The sequence below is a fragment of the Leucoraja erinacea genome, chromosome 19, assembly GCF_028641065.1.
Source record: "Leucoraja erinacea ecotype New England chromosome 19, Leri_hhj_1, whole genome shotgun sequence".
NCBI lineage: Eukaryota > Metazoa > Chordata > Chondrichthyes > Rajiformes > Rajidae > Leucoraja > Leucoraja erinaceus.
Genome location: NC_073395.1, coordinates 19,159,606 through 19,179,177, shown reverse-complemented (window position 1 = coordinate 19,179,177; position 19,572 = coordinate 19,159,606). Strand labels below are relative to the sequence as shown.

Here is a 19,572-nt window from a genome sequence, read left to right as displayed (position 1 = left end):
CCAGACCTTGGACCTTGGTGTGCTAATTGTTCATGATGCCATTTTCTAGAAGCTCTCACTGCTCAACTTGGCCTCCGTTTCGGAAAGCTTCCATCTTACCACTACGGGCATTTTTGTGTTTCATCCTCCTCCAGGAACTGTAAACCTTGTGCCTTTCCTCTGACCATTCTTGAGCCAGATGGGAGGCCACGGAAAATACTTCTCCACCTGACCTCCCTACAGTCACATTGCTGCATCCTGTGCTGTGTATCTTCTGCTCTTTATGAAGAAGTTTCTACTAGACAAATGCTCTTTTGGGCAAGGGCCCTTCTTCAGACCATTGGACTTGAAATGTTGTCCAACTCTGAAGATGGGTCCTGGCCCCAAACGTTGTCTGTCCACTACTTCCACAGATGCTGCCTGACCCACTGACTTCCTCCAGCACTTGGTGTTTTTTCCTCAAGATTACAACACCTGCATTTCCTTGTCTCTCTGAGATTGTCTTGCGCCATGGCTGGTCGAAAGAGAAATTGGTAAGTGTTTCCAGGCACAAAGAGCGGAGAAAACCTGGACCACTGTTCCTTCCCGAGAACGTGGATGAAGACGGTCCATGGGAACCTCCAGAGAGACTGAATGAGGGATTGCCTCCCAAACTTTGAAGATTATTCCATGGTTGGTTGTCGTTTGCTCTCCTTTCGTTCAGCCACCACATGAAGAAGTCCCAAGTTCAACGTCTTGGCATTTAATCGATAATCTACACACCGACCACACCTGACATGTTGGGGTTCTTGGTTGAATGTTTGAAGGGGCTTCTGGATGCACTTCAGCCCCACCTGCCTGATCTTTGGGCACCCACTGCAAGGGGTGTGATGGGATGGTTGGGTCAGAGGACCTCTTGTCTGTCCGCTCCTGGGGCTGGCCAAGATGGTCATTCAGAGGTCCAAGCAGCGTACGGTTATGGATTCCATCTGCCGCCTGTGCTCGTCCCTCTTCCAAGGCCATGTCTGTGGCCAGCTGTCCCTGGAGGGGAGCACATGGTGACCACTTGCTCCCTGGGGCTGGTGGCCCCCATCAAGGCTGGAGTGTGTCAAAGATGGCGATGGTTGTATTTTAATTTGCAAACTTGGTAAATATTCTGCTGAAAGTTATTGCAAATAAACCTCTTAATCATGCCTGCCAATCAATATGCAGGTGTACAAAACTCACAAACTCGACTGAAAGTCAAAAGTTCAAAAACATTTGTAAATTAGCATCTGCATTCCCTTGTGTCTAGTTCACACATTCTTCAATTTTAAGTAACTAGCTACAAACACCCCCTTGCCCTTGTTCCCCCTCTCCCTACCTTTTCCACCTCTCCCTCACAATTCCCTTCTCTCTTCCTGGTGCCCCACCTGGATACGCACCCATTTTACCTTTTCCCCTTCCACCTATATTCCTTCCTCTGGCTTCACATTTCACGACTCGTCTCTTTATCTCCTCATCCCACACATTTTGTCTTGTCATCTCTGGCCTTGATCCAAACATCTGCCAATCAATTCCCCTCACTTACCTGTATCCACCTATCACTTGCCAGGCAGTGGGTTGGTCCTGGTCTTTCCTCGTCTCCAGCTCTTCGCCCCCCACCCCCCCCCCCCCCCCCCCCCCCCACCCCCCGCACCCCCCCCCCCACCCCCCTACTTTCAGTCAGAAGAAGGCTCCCGACCTGAAATGTCACCCATCCTTTTCCTACAGAGATGCTGTCTGACCCATTGAGTTATTCCAGCACTTTGTGTCAATCTTTGCCCCACCCCCACCTCTCTTACAGCTCCCCCCCCCCCCCCCTCCCCACCCCACTACAATCAGTCTGAAGAAGGGTCTTGACCGAAAATGTCACATGTCTATGTTCTCCACAGACGCTGCCTGACCCGCTGAGTTTATAAACTCAACATCTGTTCCCTTTCATCCCCAAGCATTGGATTCTTTATAGAAAACATTGTTATTCCCTTTCAACATGACCGAAATAGCCTAAGTGTGTAAGTGCCTGGATGTGGGACACTGCGATCAGACTAAGAATCAGATACACTGGTTCAAACCAAAAAGGAGGAAATTAATGTTAGGCAGCCAGTTGCCATGTCCTTGAACTTGCTGCATGTTTGAAGAGGAACTTCCAAAACAGAATTCTGCTCACCCTGTTGTGGGAACAATGTTGTTCAGCTGGAAAGTGTGAGGAGAACATTTACAAGGATGTTGCCAGGACTCGAGGGCCTGTGGGCCTAAAAGGGGGGGGGGGGGATTTGGCAGGCTAGGACCTTATTCCTTGGAGCGCAGGAGGATGAGGGGTAATCTTATAGAGGTGTACAAAATCATGAGAGGAATAGAGTGGGTAAATGCATTTTACCCGGATGTAGGGGAAATCGAGAACCAGAGGACAAAGGGTTTAAGGTGAGGGAGAAAAATGTAATAGTAACCAGAGGGGTAACATTTTGTACACAAAGGGTGGTGGGTGTCTGGAACGACTTATTAGAGGGGGCGGTAGAGGCAGGTACTACTATCTCAACATTTAAGAAGCATTTAGATAGGTACATGGATGGGATAAGTGTGGAGGGATATGGGCCAAATGCAGGCAGGTGGGACTCATGTAGATGGGGCATGTTAGCTGGTGTGGGCTAGTGGGGCCTAAAGGCCTGTTTCCATGTCAAGGAATCAGGACTGGGTGTTGGGAATTGCGATGCTGGGGTAGTTTTCTTGTATTTACCTGCGTTTAAAAGCAGCTCGGATATCGATCTGCTGGACCTCCGGGGCTTCTGAAAACAAAAAGACACAAGTTGATAAGTAATAGGAACAGAATTAGGCCATTTGGCCCATCGAGTCTTCCCTGCCATTCAGCCATGGCTGATCTATCTTTCCCTCTCAACCCCATTCTCCTGCCTTCTCCCCATAACCTTTGACACTCTTATCAATCAAAAATCTGTCAATTTCCGCTTTAAATATAACCAATGATTTGGCCTCCACAGCCGTCTGTGGCAATGAATTCCACAGATTCATCACCCTTTGGCTAAAGAAATTCCTCCTCATCTCTCTTTTTATCATTTTATTTTGAGGCCATGCTCTCTGGTCCTAGACTCTCCCTCAAGGAACACCCTCTCCACAACCACTCTATCCAGGCCTTTTATTATTCGATAAGTTTCAATTATATCTACCCTCTTCCTTCTAAACTCCACAACGATTGACCCAGTGCCGTCAAACGCTCTTCATACGGTAACACAATCATCTCTGGGATAATTCTCGTAAACCTCCTCTGGACCCTCTCCAACGCCCGCACATCCTGCCTCAGATCTGGGTCCCAAAACTGCTTACAATACTCCAATTATGGTCCGACCAGTGCCTTATAAAGCCCTAGCATTACATCCCTGTTTTTATATTCTAGTGAAATGCCGCACTTTAATAACAGGCACAGTAAAGACCATTTTGTCACCAGGTCTATGCTGCTCACATGTATGTCTATTTGGACACTGCCCAACACATCCCATAAGCCTTACGCAAGTCACATGCTATGCATCCTATTTCCCTCCCCTTCCCAGCTCTCCCACAGCCCACTGTCTCCGCCTCTTCCTTTCTTCTTCCCGCCACCCACCACCCCCACATCAGTCTGAAGAAGTGTCTCGACCCAAAATGTCACCTATTCCTTCGCTCCATAGATGCTGCCTCACCCGCTGAGTTTCTCCAACATTTTTGTCTACCTTCACATCCTATGCAAGTCAGAAACGCTTAGAGTATTATTGTACACGTGTATGTTTACTATGTACAATTTGAAAATTCGGTAGTGGGCTTAAAGATTGATTAGGCAAGTTTGAGTTTACGTAAGTCGCATATTACATAAGGCAAGGAGTGCCTGTATATTACATACAAAGCTGGTACAAATTGGTCGGTATAGGTTTAAGGTGAGAGGAGAAAGATTTAACAGGAACTTGAGCAGCACCTTTCTCACATAGATGTTGGTGGGTGTATGGAACGAGCTGCCAGCAGAGGTAGTTGAGGCAGGCACTATAACAACATTTAAAGGACATTTGAATAGGTACATGGATAGGAAAGGTTTTCAGGGATATGGTTCAAACAGGGGCAGGTGGGACAAGTGTAGATGGGACATCTTGTTCTGCATGGAGGTGTTGGGCTGAAGGGGCTTTTTCCATGGTTTATGACTCCATAGTTATAAAAATACAGGTTGAAACTCTTTAGTCCTGCATGCTCTGGCTTGGCATGTTTTAAACTATCATTGAGATCTGTACTAGTTAACTAATTCTAAATATGTTTAGTTAAGTTTATTATTGTCACATGCACCGATTTACAGTACAGTGAAAAGCTTTTTGCCTGTTATCCAGTCAGTGAAAAGACTATGCAGGATTACACTCAAGCTGTCCACAGTGTACAGATACTGGATAAATGGAATAATGTTTAGTGGAAGATAAAGTCCAGCAAAGTCCGATTAAAGATAGTCCGAGGGTCTCCAATGAAGTAGAAGGGAGATCGGGGCCATTCTCTTGTTGGTGATAGGATGGTTCGGTTGCTTGATAACAGCTGGGAAGAAACTGTCCCTGAATCTGGAACATCTACAATTAACTAAAGGCTGTACCAATCTGTCACTAATTAGCCTAGCGGTGCAACTTTTTGAGATCTTGGTCAACAGCTTTGGGTTACTGACAGATCTTGCAACCCTTACATAATGCGGGGAGGGTCTAAAACAACAGAGCTAAACAGAACAAGACGCAAAATGCTGGAGTAACTCAGCGGGTCATGCAGCATCTCTGGAGAACATGGGTAGGTGACGTTTCAGGTCGTGCCTGATTAGAGAGTTTCAGCAAACCTTGACATTGGCGGCTTTACAAGAAAAGTGACTGCCACAGATGACTCTGGAGGCCATGTCACTGGGTATTTTTAAGGTGGAGATTGACACATTCTTGATAGTAAGGGGAAGATTAAAAAAGATTATGGGGAAAAGGGAAAGTTAGATCATCCATCACTGAAAGGCAGAGTAGTATTGATGGGCTGAATGGCCTAATTCTTCTGCAGCAATGACTTATGAAAGGTTTCAACCCAAAACTGACCAGCTGTTACTCCAGCACTTTGTGTCTTTTTTTAAACCAATGCAAATGTTCCCTCAGTGGACCTGTCCCATTACTTATAAAAAGTTCCTCACCGATAACTTCCAGATCAAAGGAGCAACTGTCAAACTTGTCCTTCCAGGACACCTCACAGCGATAGTTTCCAGCATAGTTTTCCTTTGCTTTGATAATTTGCATTTCAAAAGTGTGAGTCTGCAAATAAAAGAAGAAAAGATTGAGCGTGAATGTAAGAGGTCACCTCTCATTTGAACGTCAAGCACCGTGTGCAGGGCAACTGTATCTCAGAGTTGAGGTTGCTCCTGGAGTCTCCAGAATTTAAAGAATCAGATTAACATTGGGGAATATTACGGCGGCAAGAGTTGGCAGAGCTCCTGCTTCGCAGAACCGGAGACCTCGGTTCAATCCTGACCTCGGGTGCTGTCTGTCTGGAGTTTGCACGATCTCCCCGTGACCGCATGGGCTTCCTCCAGGTGCTCCGGTTTCCTTCCACATCCCAAAGACGTGCGGGTTTTGTAGGTTAATTGGCTTCTGCGCATTGTCTATAGTGTGTAGGGAGTGGAGGAGAAAGTGGGAGAGCATAGAACTCGTGTGAACAGGTGATCAATGGTCAGCATGGACTCGGTGGGCCGAAGGGCCAGTTTCCATGCTGTATCTCTCAATGAGTCAATGACAGGAGCTGTGTACAACTGACATGCCGGCCAGTTGGTCCAATCTTTTCCAAGGGTGGAGATATAAAAGACCAAATGTATGACGTATACTAACAGTTTCCAAAAATTTGGTATTGGATTTGCTTTATCATTGTCACGTGTACCAAGATACAGTGAAAAACTCAGCTTGCGTACTGTGCTGACAATTTAGCTTTAAGTTTATTAGTGTCATGTGCACAGAGGTACAGTGAAAAGCTTTGTTTTGCGTACTATCCAAACAGATCAGTCCTTGATCACAGCTTTTGTGTTAAGTCAATGGAAAAGCAATAGGGACCAAGATGTTAATTTCCGAGTATGAAAATGGCCATAACTTTTGTAATACTGAAGATATGAAGGTGAATTAGGTGTCAAATTAAACTTTTTTTTTTATGCTTTATCTGATGGGATAACTTGATTTTTACAATCTCAAAATGTTGTAACATTGCTACTCATAGCATGGCAGTCATGATTTCCCACAGAGGGTGGTGGGTATATGGATCGAGCTGCCAGAGGAGGTAGTGGAGGCAGGTACTACAACAACTTTTAAATGCCACTTGAGTGGTTTGGAAAGGTTTAGAGGGATATGGGCCAAACGCGTGCAAATGGCACTTGCCTAGATTGGGCATCTTGGGCGGCATGGATGAGTTGGGCTGAAGGGCCTGTTCCTGTGCTTTCACTCTTTGACACAAGTACAATCAAGTTATATACAAGTGGAGCAGAAAGTGCAAAGAGCAAAAGACCAGAGTGCAGAATATAGTGTTACAGCATTTCGAATGCAATATACAATATGTTATACACAGATACAATTTCAGGAACCAAGAGAGTTTAATTCTCATCCATACCGACAATGGAACAATGAAATCTTTACAATGAATAATGAATTTCTAACTGTAGTTGGAAGTGTGCGGATGGAACTTGTCACACAAATGCTACCATGGCAGAAGTGAAGTAAAAATAGTCCAATATGACAGCACTTTGTCCATTTGGTCATACAGCTCCCAAGTTCCTTTCATGGCCTGTGACACAACAGCTGAGAATAGCTAACACTGGCATGCGTTCCAGCAATGGATATTTGGAGAATAGAATGGCCCGACTAACAGCGGCGACTCCAACCCCTGTTAATGACGCTCCAGAAATGGGAAGCGAGATTGGAATCACAGGTTTCCTCCAGAGGCACTTGCTGGCAAAGGTCTGAAAGTTGGTCTCGGCGCTCCCTGCTCCCTCTTGTTATTCTTTGGCAGTGACTATGGGAACATTGCTCACCAGCCCACTGGGGCTAGAAGGGAGGGTGTTTGGGCACAAGAGATGCTGATCTACAACTAGGGCAAAATGCAAAGTGCTGGACTAACTCAGTGGGTCGGGCGGCATCTGGGGAGGGAAAAGACAGGCGCCGTTTCAGCGCTTTAGACTGAAACTAGGATCATGGATTTCCTCCAGGTACTCTGGTTTCCTCCCACATTCCAAAAGCGTGCAGGTTTGTAGATTAATAAGCTTCTGTAAAATTGCCCCTAGTGTGTAGGATGCTGAGTTTAGTTTATTGTCACGTGTACTGACTGAGGTGTGGGAAAGTAGAATAACATAGAACTAGGGTATGGGTGATCATTGGTTGGCACAGACTCGATAGGCCGAAGGGCCTGTTTTCACTCTGTATCTCTGAACTACATGAAAAATTAAATGAAACTAAACCTAAACCTTTATAAGATCCAAGGAATAAAGTCCTAGCCTGCCCAACCTCTTGCCAGGTGTGTCCTGGCAACCTCCTTGTAAATCTTCTCAGCATTCTTTCCAGCTTAATGGCGTCTTTTCTGTAGCAGGGTGAGCAAAACTAATCACAGTTGTAGAGCTGGTGTTACTATAGCACCTTCGGGGGCTGTCCCAGAGTAGTCCATGGCCATTGAAGCACGTATGAACTGCAGCCATTGGCGTAATGTGTCGGCCATTTTAAGGACATCAACTTTCCACACATCTGATGTTGGTTGAGCAAAAGCATTGGGCGAGATGCCACGATGGAGATAGACTTGAGACTTTAGAGATACTGCAGGGAAACAGGCCCTTTGGCACACCGAGTCTGTATCAACTAGCGATCGCCCCATACACTAGTGCTATCCTGCACACTAGTGAACATTTACAATTTTTACAATATTTCTAGAACCAGTTAACTAGAAATTAGTTCTTAATTTCTTTTTAAAATAGTACCGCAAGAGAAAAAAGAATAATCAAAAGGAAGCTACTTTGGATGGAGACTGCCTTCTTACCCTGGTGATTCTGTCGAATGACTCCTTCAGCTGGAGGTGTTTCCCCGCTTTGCTGGCCAGGTCCAACCACTTGCCCTTGAACCACTTTGCGTTTGGCTTCCGCAGGAGATCCTTGGTTTCCACCTTTGCCACAAAAGTGATATCTCCACCTATAGGAGGGAATATTTACACATCATATCATCGGGGTTATTTAAGGAGTGTGATCCTTGCGGGCGGGGTGGTACAGTCATGGGCGGCACGACGGTAGAGTTGTTGCCTTACAGCGCCAGAGACCCGGGTTCGATCCTGACTACGTGTGCTGTCTGTACAGAGTTTGTACGTACTCCCCATGACCGCAAGTGTTTCCTCCGGGTGCTCCGGTTTTCTCCCACAATCCAAAGACGTGCGGGTTTGTAAGTGAATTTGTTTCTTTAAATTATCCCTAGTGTCGGATAGAAATAGTGTGAACAGGTGATCACTGGTCAGCGCAGACTCGATGGGCCGAAGAGCCAGTATCTACGTTGCATCTCTAAACTAAACTAAACTAAATTAGGGAATTGAGGGCTCTGGGGAACACACCCAGAAGAGATGAGGCCTGGGGCAGATCAATCACAATTGTGCTGATTGGTGGGGCAAGGTACAAAGGCCATATGGCCTCCATTTCCTGCATCTATCTTCTAATGTGAGAACTTTGGAAGCCAGGTGCTTGGAACAGTAGTCTCCGACTCAGCAAGAACACCAGTGACTCGACAACCTGTAGTCGTGAGTTGCAAAGCAACCAGTGGCCAAAAAGATCTCAAGGTCCATCTCCAATCTGCATGACCTCATCCAGGATGGCAAAAGGGGGCTGATATCTGTACCCTTGGGTTAGGGAGGGGAAAACCTCAAAGTTGCATATTGGGTAATGTTGGTCCAAATCCTCACATTGAGACCACACCTGGAGTATTGTGTGTAGTTTTGATCTCCTAATTTGAGGAAATTATTGCGGGAGTTATTGAGGGAGTGCAGCATAGGTCCTCGAGGTTAATTCTCGGGATTGCGGGACTGTCATAGGATGAAAGAATGGAGCCACTGGGCTTGTATTCACTGGAATTTAGAAGGATGAGAGGATATCTTATAAAAACATATAAAATTATTAAGGGATTGAAAACGCTAGATGCAGGAAACATGTTCCCGATGTTGGGGGAGTCCAGAACCAAGGTACACAGTTTAAGAATAAGGGGTAGACTATTTAAAACTGAGGTGAGGAAAAACATTTTCACACAGAAAGTTGTTAATTTGTGGAATTCTCTGCCTCAGAAGGTAGTGGAGGCCAATTCACTGGATACATTGAAAAGAGAGTTAGATAGAGCTCTTAGGGCTAGCAGAATCAAGGGGTATGGGGAGAAGGTAGGAACTCGGTACTGATTGTGGATGATCAGCCATGATCACATTGAATGGCAGTGCTGGTTCGAAGGGTGGAATGGCCTACTCCTGCACCTATTGTGTATGTATCTATGTGTCTATGAGACTTAAGATTTTTGGCACAGCGGATGGCAGCTACTTGGGCAAGGCATCTGAGAGGCATTGGGCAATTCAGTGAAATAATATATTTGGGCAATTTAGAGGAGTTGTATTATTGGGTAGTTCAGAGAAGGTTCATGAGGTATAAGACTGGGCAGCTCAGACATGGTAGTTGACTTGGAGGCACCACAATATTGGACAAACCAGGTAAGGTATAACACTATGTGTGGGAAGGAACTGCAGACGCTGGTTTACATTGACCCATCCCTTCTATCCATAGATGCTGCCTTTCCAGCAGAGTTACTCCAGCATTTTGTGTTTATCAAGGTATAACACTAATTTAGAGATAGCTTTGCATTGCACCGTTCAGTGGAGTGCTGTTTGAAAATTCAGTAATTGTCCAGGAATAACACAGGTTTAGGTTTAGGTTGTGAGTTGGAAGTTGGTTTTATGCATTAAATATACTCCATGAAATTCAGTTCTGTTGCTGCAACCAACGTCATGGAAGGGAGTAGAAACAAGGAACTGCAGATGTTAGTTTACAGAAAAAGACGCAAAGTGCGGGAGTAACTCAGTGGGTCAGGTAGCATCTGTGGAGAACACGGATAGGTGACGTTTTGCGTTGGGACGATGTCTGTCACCTGATAAAACGTCACCTATCCACATTCTGCACCGACCCGTTCAGTTACTCCAAACACTTTGTGTCTTTTTCTCAGGATGTGCAATATGATACAGTGCCAGGAGTAGAATTAAAGGACCTTCTTTTAGGAAGGAGATGAGGAGACATTTCTTTAGTCAGAGGGCGGTGAATCTGTGAAATTACATGCCACAGAAGACTGTGGAGGCCAAGTCAGTGGATATTCTTAAGGCAGAGATAGATAGACTCTTAATTAGTACAGGTGTCAGAGGTTACGGGGCGAAGGCAGGAAAATGGGGTTAGGAGGGAGAGAGAGATATATCAGCCATGATTAAATGGCGGAGAAGACTTGATGGGCCGAATGGCCTAATTCCACTCCTACTCCTTATGACCTTATGACTGGAGCACATGGCACTGGGAACTCACCAACAGTGACTGTCCCACTGTGGGGCTGCTCAGTGAACAGGGTGGACCGCTTGGAATCATCCAACTTCTCTCCCTCTTCTGTAGGTCCTTCTCCCAGCGACCACACTTGAATCATAAAGTAAAGAAAGGCACATTACCATCTGCACAGAGAACAGAGGGAGTGCTGAAATATCGTTTTTACGTTCTCCACTTCCGAACTCTGTAATTCATGCTGTTAAAAAGGTAGGTTAGCCTTGGGGGAGGATCCAGTTTCATTCATGATGATGTTGGTTATGGGACATGATACCGATGAGGGTGATTGATTGTGTTACATGACATCAAACCTGAATGGAATAAAAAATGGTTTAAGGTGCACACTTGAGCAATCACCTGGAGCTGTCAACTTAGCTAACAATGCATCCATCTATTCATGCCTTGGGAAAATAGTCAAGGGCCACACATACCCTAGTTATTCCCTCTCCCATCAGGCAGAATAAACAAAGGTTTGTCATCGAGTAACAGCAGACTCAAGAACCGCTCCTTCCCCACTTTTATCAGACTGCTGAACGGTCATCTCACATGTTAAGGATCAATTCCCGACCTTCCAATCTACCTTGTTGCAGCCCTTGAAGTATTTTTTTAAATCTGCATTCTCTCTCTGTAGCTGTAACTCTATATTCTACAAGCTGTTTCTCTTTCCTTCTTACACTGCCTGACGTACACGTTTAGAATGACTTGCTGGGGAGAACGTAATCAAAATCTTTCACTGCATCCCAGTACACAACAACAATAAACCAATACCAACTCTGTGCAGAAGCTAAGCTAAGCTCCATGATCCACAGAACAAGCAGAATACATTGCACCTGGTTTCAATTGAATCTACGGGAAATATGTTATAGAGACATAGAATCAAACAATACGGAAATCGGTCCTGTGACCCAACATGCCTATGCCGAACAAGATGCCCCATCTACACTAGTCCCACCTGACTGTGTTTTGTGCTCAGCCCATATCCCCGTAAACCTTTCCTAACTATGTTCCTCTCCAAATGTCTTTTAAATGTCTTTTCCCATATCCCAGTAAACCTTTCCGATCATGTACCTGTCCAAATGTTTTATTTTTAACATTGTGATAGTACATGCCTCACCTACATCCTCTGGCCGCTCGTTCCATTCAACCACCACCCACTGAGTGAAAAAGTTGCCCCTCAGGTTCCTATTAAGTCTTTCCCCTTTCACCTTAAGCCTACGCCCTCCTGTCCTTGATACCCCTACCCAGGGTAAGAGACTCTGTACATTCACCCTATCTATTCCAGTATTAGCATAGAGACATAGAAACATAGAAAATAGGTGCAGGAGTAGGTCATTCGGCCCTTCGAGCCTGCACCGCCATTCAATATGATCATGGCTGATCATCCAACTCAGTATCCTGTACCTGCCTTCTCTCCATACCCCCTGATCCTTTTAGCCACAAGGGCCACATCTAACTCCGTCTTAAATATAGCCAATGAACTGAATCAATGGATGCATTGCCCTCTATGTGTTGGCAGTGTGGTGATGTGCTGCAATGGGTGGTTTCAGCGAAGACATACCCGAATTCTTCCTGGAAGAATCAGACGGCTTCTCATCTGTTTTGGGAACAGACACAGTCAAACCAAAGTTTAAAGCACACATGAGAAATTCAGCATTGTCAGCGACGCCACCTGGCGTAGATCGTGGTCTCTCACCCATCCTCCCCTTCCAACCACCCCACCACTCATCATTGGTTGCTCAACATCCCAACCAAATGATGTTCCCCCCCTTCAACATCAGGGAAGAGTCATCTCTCAAACAGGCAGTGTTAGCCAAAACTGAAAAAAAAAAATTAAACAAACATTCAAATAAAATGTGAAGACTACATTCTAGTTTTCTCTCTGGAGTTTTCTTCAGCAGAGGATATGCAGGGAATATATCTTGCCCCAAACAATATTCCCTTTATCCTGTATCTGTACTGCATGGACGGCTCGATTGTAATCATGTATACGCTTTCCGCTGACTGGAGAGAATGTAACAATAGCTTATCACTGTACCTCAGTGCACGTGACAATAAACTAAACTAAAATAAACAAACCGAGCAGGAAAATCAGAGCAATTCTTAAAGATATGGCCTCCTTTCATTGATTTATTACAAGTATAGTATGGTGCAACTCAACTCTGGAAATTAACCGTTTCTGAACTGGGTGATGGGTGTGGTGAGATATGAAGTAGGCATATCCCTTCTCTGTTTCTTTTCTCTTTTTTCTTTTTCCTTCTCTTTTCCTTCTTTTTTTTTTAAACAATTCTATGGATTTTTCTCCTTATCTTTCTACAGGCTATCACTTGTTAACCCCGGGAGTGGTACTCCAGAGGGTCTATACTTCACTATTTCCTTTTCTCGCTTTCTCTTTCTTGTGTTACCTTTCTCTTGCTAAATTTAAAATACAAGTTGTACACAAAATGAATTATGTCTTTTGCCACGGTTTATACTACTGTACACTGCTTCTAATAAAAATACTGATTAAAAATTAAAAAAAACAAAAAACGAATGGAAGGATATGGATCACACGCAGGTATGGGTGTTTAGTTTATCTTGGCATCATGTTCAGCACGGACATTGTGGGCTGAAGGGCCTGTTCCTGTGCTGCACTGTTTTATGTTCTATGTTCCTCTATGTCTTCCTCCCTGGTTTGCATTTTCTTCTGGGCGTGACTGAGTCAGGGTACAACTCTTGCCGCTTCAGTGCCTTCTGGACGTCAGAGATTTTCTGGGGCAGAGTTTCCTCAACGGAGTTAGCAATACAATCGCGTTGGCCCCTCCCCGTTTATACCGGCAAGCCAAGTCTGTCACTGCACCTCTCCAGCCATGACTTGCAAAGCATGGGAGGGTGAGGTTAGCAGACAGACTGCAAGATCACACCATCAATGTCCCGTCTGAGTCTCATTACAACTATCTCGGGATAAAAATTAACTGCAGATGCTGGTTCATACCAAAGATAAACAGAAAATGCTGGAGTAACTCAGCGGGTCAGGCAGCATCTCTGGAGAACGGGTGGTGCCAGCAATGGCTGCCTCGCCAACAGCCTGTCTGCCCCTTCCTTCTTTGTTTGTATGTGTTGAATGTATGTTTTAAGTGTTCTTTAGTTTGTTTTATGTAGGGGGTGGGGGTTGGGGGAAACTTTTTCTAATCTCTGACATCGACGGAGATGAGACTTTTTATATCGTATATCGTATCGTATCCGCACTGCGGCCTAACATCGTGGAGTTGGCGGCCTTTGCTGGAGGCCGACTTTGGGAGCTCCACCACGGGAGCCTGCAGGACGTCCCATCACGGAGCTCGCAATCCCTTTGCCAGGGATCGACCTCGGAGCTCCAACCGTGGGAGACGTTAACATTGTGGAGCTCGGGGTCTCTGGTTAGAGACCGACTTCGGGAACTCCAAGCCGCAGGAGCTTCAATCGCCCCGACGCGGGGGCTTCGACTGCCGGCTGCGGGAGCTACGATCGTCCCGAATGCGAGTGGCTTGGCTGCCCCAACCTCGGGAGAATAATGAGGAAGAAAATTGGACTTTATTGCCTTCCATCACAGTGAGGAATATGGGGAATCTGCTGTGGTGGATGTTTATGTTAAGTTTTATATATTTGTGTGTCTTGTAACGTTTTTTTTTAGTATGGCTGTATGGTAATTCGGATTTCACTGTACCTTAATTGGCACATGTGACAATAAACTGACCATGAAAACTGAAAATCTTGAACATGGATCGATGGCGTTTTGGGTAGGGACCCTTCTACAGATGACCCGACCCAAAACGACTCGCATCCATGTTCTCCAGCGATGCTGCCTGACCCGCTGAGTTACTCCAGCACTTTGTGTCTATCCAACTAAGTAGTAATACTTTGCTTGGTAGTAATCATTTTCCATCAGGGCTGGGGGAAGGGCTGTAGAAACGTACAGTCGTGGAGCTGTAGGCATGGAAACAGCCTCACTGTCCATGCCGACAAAGTTGGCATACTGGACTAGTCTCACACACACACAGGATGTCTCCTCTCCTGCACCAAAGGTCTGGTCTCACCTTCGTGCCCCCCTCCCCTCACCCCCTCACGCCTAAATACCAGCGATGCTCCATTGCTAGCGAGCTGCGCATCAGGGAGATGGAGTGTGTGGCCAAGGCATGCAAGCAAGCGACAGTTAACCCTTCGTGTTAGCACAGGCTGGGTGGGGCATGTTGGCCGCGGCACTTCACGAGAGCAGTCGACGGCTTCAGACGCTCCTCCTTAACCAGCGGATGGGGAAAGAGAGAAACGTTTCTCTTCAACACTCCACTGGAATATCCTCAAGATGGAGGTGGAGCGTGGCGGCTCTGTGTGTGTGCCGGCCCCAGGAGAAGATCTGCTATCAGCCATTAAAATCGCTCCACCTTTTAAAATCTTTATTTCAGCAGCAGCATTTCTTACTCTCTCGGACTTTAATCTTGCACTGAATGTTGTACTTTATCCTTTATCTGTGCTCTGCGGGCGGGTTGATTGTAATCATGTATAGTCTTTTCTCTGACTGGATAGCACGCAATCAAAACCTTTTCACTCGGTAAATATAACAATAATCAACAAAACTAAACCTACTGAACTAAAACCAAACTAAAACTAAAACCTTTAACCCTAGAAGGGTGGCACGGTGGTGCAGCAGTAGAGACCTGGGTTCGATCCTGACTACAGGTGATGCCTGGCCAGGGTTTGCGTTGTCTCTCTGTGACCGCATTTGTGTTCTCCGGGTGCTCCGGTTTCCTTCCACACTCCAAAAAGGTGCAGGTTTGTAGGTTAATTGGCTTCTGTAAATCATCCCGAGTTTGTAGGGTAGAACTGGTGTATGGGTGATCGCGGGTCGGCGCGGACCTGGTGGGCCGAAGGGCCTGTTTCCATGCTGTCTCCCTTAAAACTAAGCTAAAACTAAACTAAAACTATACTAAAAATGAAGGAAAACGCCCTTGTTTAATCCATTTTAACCCAACAGCCTCCATCACCTGCTCACTCTTCCATAACAACAACATATGCCAAGAACACTACTTACCCTGGGTGTCATTGGGCAGCTGAGGACTAGGGGGTCCTTCTGCTAAAAGAAAATAATTAGAATTGGGGAAAACACATCAGTTCACAGAAGTGTACGTAGAGAGAGTTTTATGGTGAATAGATGCCCTGTATTGATCTCACCAGTCAAGCATGGTGGATTACCTGGCTGGGAAGTATTTGCTGAGGTCTGTGTCTCACTCATTGTGGACACACAGTGCACAAGGTACAGACACAAATGAGTTAAAGGCCTTTGAACGATGTACGGAGACAGACACAAAACAAACACACACAGAAATTAAAAAAACACTCTCGCATTCGAATACCTCTAAGTGATGCTTTGCACGGGGGAAGTCTAGTTTAGTTCAGAGATACGGCGAGGAAACACCAGTGATCCCCTGCACACTTACACTATCCTACACACTAGGGACAATTCACAATTAAACCAAGCCTTTTAGCCGACATCTTTGGAGAGTGTCGAGTTATTTCTTTCGTATGATAGATTTCATGAACCTTCGTCATTAAATTAAATGCCTTGATACGAGATTTGAGTTCACAGCGAGCAAAATATCACATTTGAAGACTGGTCCTGCCCCTATCTTTTATCCCTAATTGCAATAGAGTAATGCATGAGCACGTATTTTGTTGTAACTTTTGCAACAAAAACCCTAGCGATCGTCTGATCTTGAGCATCCCGTGATGTTTCTGCTATTGAGTGGGAGAAGTGGGTCTTTGAATGTGTCGGGGGATGATCAATGATTGATCATTCAGACATTCAGATACTCTACCGCCTTCTACCCACTATGGGCCTTTTTACTTCCAACTGCTGGTGCGATATCCATCTCCACTCCCCTTGCCCACTCCAATCCCACCCACCCTGAACTCACGGCTCTACGCTCACTCAGTAAAAATATCCTTCATTATCTCCGTGCAGCCAAGTTGTTCTAGGGTCAGGTATCCGACCTTATTATAAACGCAAGTTATGTGCCCAAGACTGACTCTGAGCAGGCAAACCTAATCCTCCTTCTGTTGCTAAATATACAGCGGTCATGGTCTCCTCATTCCAGGCTATTGTGGCAGACCTGACCATGTCACGCATCTGTGCTGTCCATCAAAGCGCAGCTGTAGCCCAGAGATAGCCTTACACTGCGGGAGCACAGGGTAGTGGTTTGTGGATTCCCCACCCCTCTGCGGCACAAGGTACAGAAGCTTGAAAGCGCGCACCACCAGACGCAGGAACAGCTTCTTCCTCTCCCTTATCAGGCTTCTGAACGGTCCTTATATAAGGGCAGCATGGTGGCGCAGCGGCAGAGTTGCTGCCTTAGAACGGCGGAGACCCGGGTTCGATCCTGACTGCGGGTGCTGTCTGTACGGAGTTTGTACGTTCTCCCCGTGACCGCGTGGGTTTTCTCTGGGTGCTCCGGTTTCTTCCCATATTTGTAGGTTAATTAGCTTCACTAAAAAAAATGGTAAATTGTCCCTAGTGTGCAGGATAGTGCTAGTATACATGATGATTGCTGTTCAGAGTGGACTCGGTGGGCCGAATACCTCATTTCCACGCTATATCTCTAAAGTCTAAAACTACGTGTCTGATTCACCTCTACCCCATTGTAGACATTGAACATGGTATTGTGGCCATCAGCTCCGAAGATGGAGAACTATAATCTGCCCTCTATAACTTGCCATTCTGTTGCCTGCTCAGATTCAGTTCCCATCCACTGCTGTTCAGCAACAAGTTGACTTTCTTCAAGGTGGTCCCAGCCTCAGGAAGATGAACATCATCTCATTTTCTTCAGACAGAGGATGGTAGGTACATGGAATGAGCTGCCAGTTGAGGCAGATGCCAGAACAACATTTAAAAGGCACATGCCACTGGTACATGGATAGGAAAGGTTTAGAGGGATTTGGGACAAATGGCGTTAGATGGGGCATCTTGGTCGGCATGGATGAGTTGGTCCGAAGGGCCCGTTTCTGTGTTGTATGACTATCTCCATCTCTTCCACACGCTGGTCTTCAGAAAGCGTCGGAGCGGCAACATTACCACCATGAAACCCTAACAGCACCAGAAAGGGTAGAATTGATCCATTTTGAGGACACCTTCTACCGACATGTCCTTCTCTGTCACTTTCGGCCATCTCAGTCCTTCGAGCAATTAATCAGCAGTCATAGGGCAGTAGCCACTTGGACTAACATTCATCCGACCTCCAATGAACTCAATAAAACTTCTACTTTACTGAATGATTATTGAGGGTCAGAACATGCACATGATTCTTTCAACCTGAAATATATATGGAGATTCATATGGAGATGAATAGATGTAATTCAGAGTTAAAAATAAGTAGCTAACATTCATTTCCACTTAATACATAGTTAGTCACACCATAGGAATTTGTTAATCCATGATGTCATGGTATGGGAATACACACACATATATGTGCACACAGTATACATTGCTACTGATCACACGTGTCTAACCTCCTCCTGGTGACGGCGGTGTGGTCTTTGATTGATCTTCTTCTGTCTCAGTCACAGGAGCATTTTCTGAAGGTGTTGACAGGACTTGAGAGTTAACGTGACACAAAATACACGAGGACACGGATAATATTCACATGACATGTGTGCACATTTACATACATACTGCAGACACACAGATATAATTATACATGCACAGACACACACACACACACACACACACACACACACACACACACACACACACACACACACACACACACACAGATACACATACACACACACACACACACAGACACACACACAGACACTTTGACTCAAATGCCCACATAAGCAGGGTAGGTGCTGGAGGCAAGAACTGAATGGTCGCCCTGCACAAAAACCATGCATCAACTGGTGGTGAAACCAGATTAACACAAGGAAGTGTTTGCCAACAGACGGTCAAACTGGACCCTGCACCTCTCACTGGTAAAACGTAACATAGAAACATAGAAAATAGATGCAGGAGTAAGCCATTCGGCCCTTCGAGCCTGCACCGCCATTCAACATGATCATGGCTGATCATCCAACTCAGTATCCTGTACCTGCCTTCTCTCCATACCCCCTGATCCCTTTAGCCACAAGGGCCACATCGAACTCCCTCTTAAATATAGCAAATGAACTGGCCTCAACTACATTCTGTGGCAGGGAATTCCAGAGATTCACTGTGTGAAAAAAAATAATTTCATCTCGGTCCTAAAAGATTTCCCCCTTATCCTTAAACTGTGACCCCTTGTTCTGGACTATCCCACTGCCATCGCACATAATCGTGGGTCAACGCCGGTGAATCATGTGACAAGCCACAAATGTGACATGTGAGCCATTTCATTGCACATTTTAATCGATCGAGGTTGCGGGCGGAGGGTGGGCAGGAGAAGCGGTTAGTGTGAATGTTGATGCTGCCAGCCTCCCAGGAATTCTGCATTGGCCCCTGTGTCTGTGAGGTTCCACCAAGAGCAGGCTGGGGGTGGGGGTGATCCAGTGAGGGTAGTGAGGTGATCTACGCTCACGGGCATCTCCTCTAGGTGCAGGCTAAAACCAGAGCAAAAGCACGTTCCCCGGTATCCCTCCAGCAACGCCCGATCCTGTTAAACTCTGCATTGGACCGGCTACTTCCCAGATTAGATCGAAGCCAAGTGGGTTGACTCTTGCTGAGCACATGACACAACTTGTCCTTGCTCAATCCCAAAGCTTCTCTGCAGAGTGACCCCCCCCGCGACACAAGCAGTAACGTCGAGGGTCTGACCACCCACTCTGACATCCACTGGTCAACTCCAACCAGGTGGATTCAAGAGCCGGTTGGAAAGTAGCACTTCATGCTGCAACCGGCATCATCAAGGACCAGTGTTAAAGAGACCCCCCCTGATCAGTCTGAAGAAGGGTTTCGGCCCGAAACGTTGCCTATTTCCTTCGCTCCATAGATGCTGCTGCACCCGCTGAGTTTC

The 19,572-nt window shown here is 45.9% G+C and overlaps 1 protein-coding gene across 5 annotated transcripts in view; it reads right to left on the bottom strand.

The window, feature by feature from the left end:
- The window catches only part of mybpc1 (myosin binding protein C1), an 88,374-nt gene that overhangs the window by 41,726 nt on the left and 27,076 nt on the right, over positions 1 to 19,572 (bottom strand). For 3 of the 5 annotated variants that reach the window (XM_055650526.1, XM_055650523.1, XM_055650524.1), the window contains exons 5-11: positions 18,092 to 18,157; positions 15,621 to 15,662; positions 12,135 to 12,170; positions 10,565 to 10,669; positions 8,020 to 8,168; positions 5,153 to 5,270; positions 2,714 to 2,762 (exon numbers count right to left, since the gene is read on the bottom strand). In XM_055650526.1, coding sequence (XP_055506501.1) covers positions 2,714 to 2,762; positions 5,153 to 5,270; positions 8,020 to 8,168; positions 10,565 to 10,669; positions 12,135 to 12,170; positions 15,621 to 15,662; positions 18,092 to 18,157 — 565 coding nt within the window. The remainder of the gene's footprint in view (positions 1 to 2,713; positions 2,763 to 5,152; positions 5,271 to 8,019; positions 8,169 to 10,564; positions 10,670 to 12,134; positions 12,171 to 15,620; positions 15,663 to 18,091; positions 18,158 to 19,572) is intronic. The other 2 variants (XM_055650525.1, XM_055650527.1) reach the window with 2 other exon arrangements.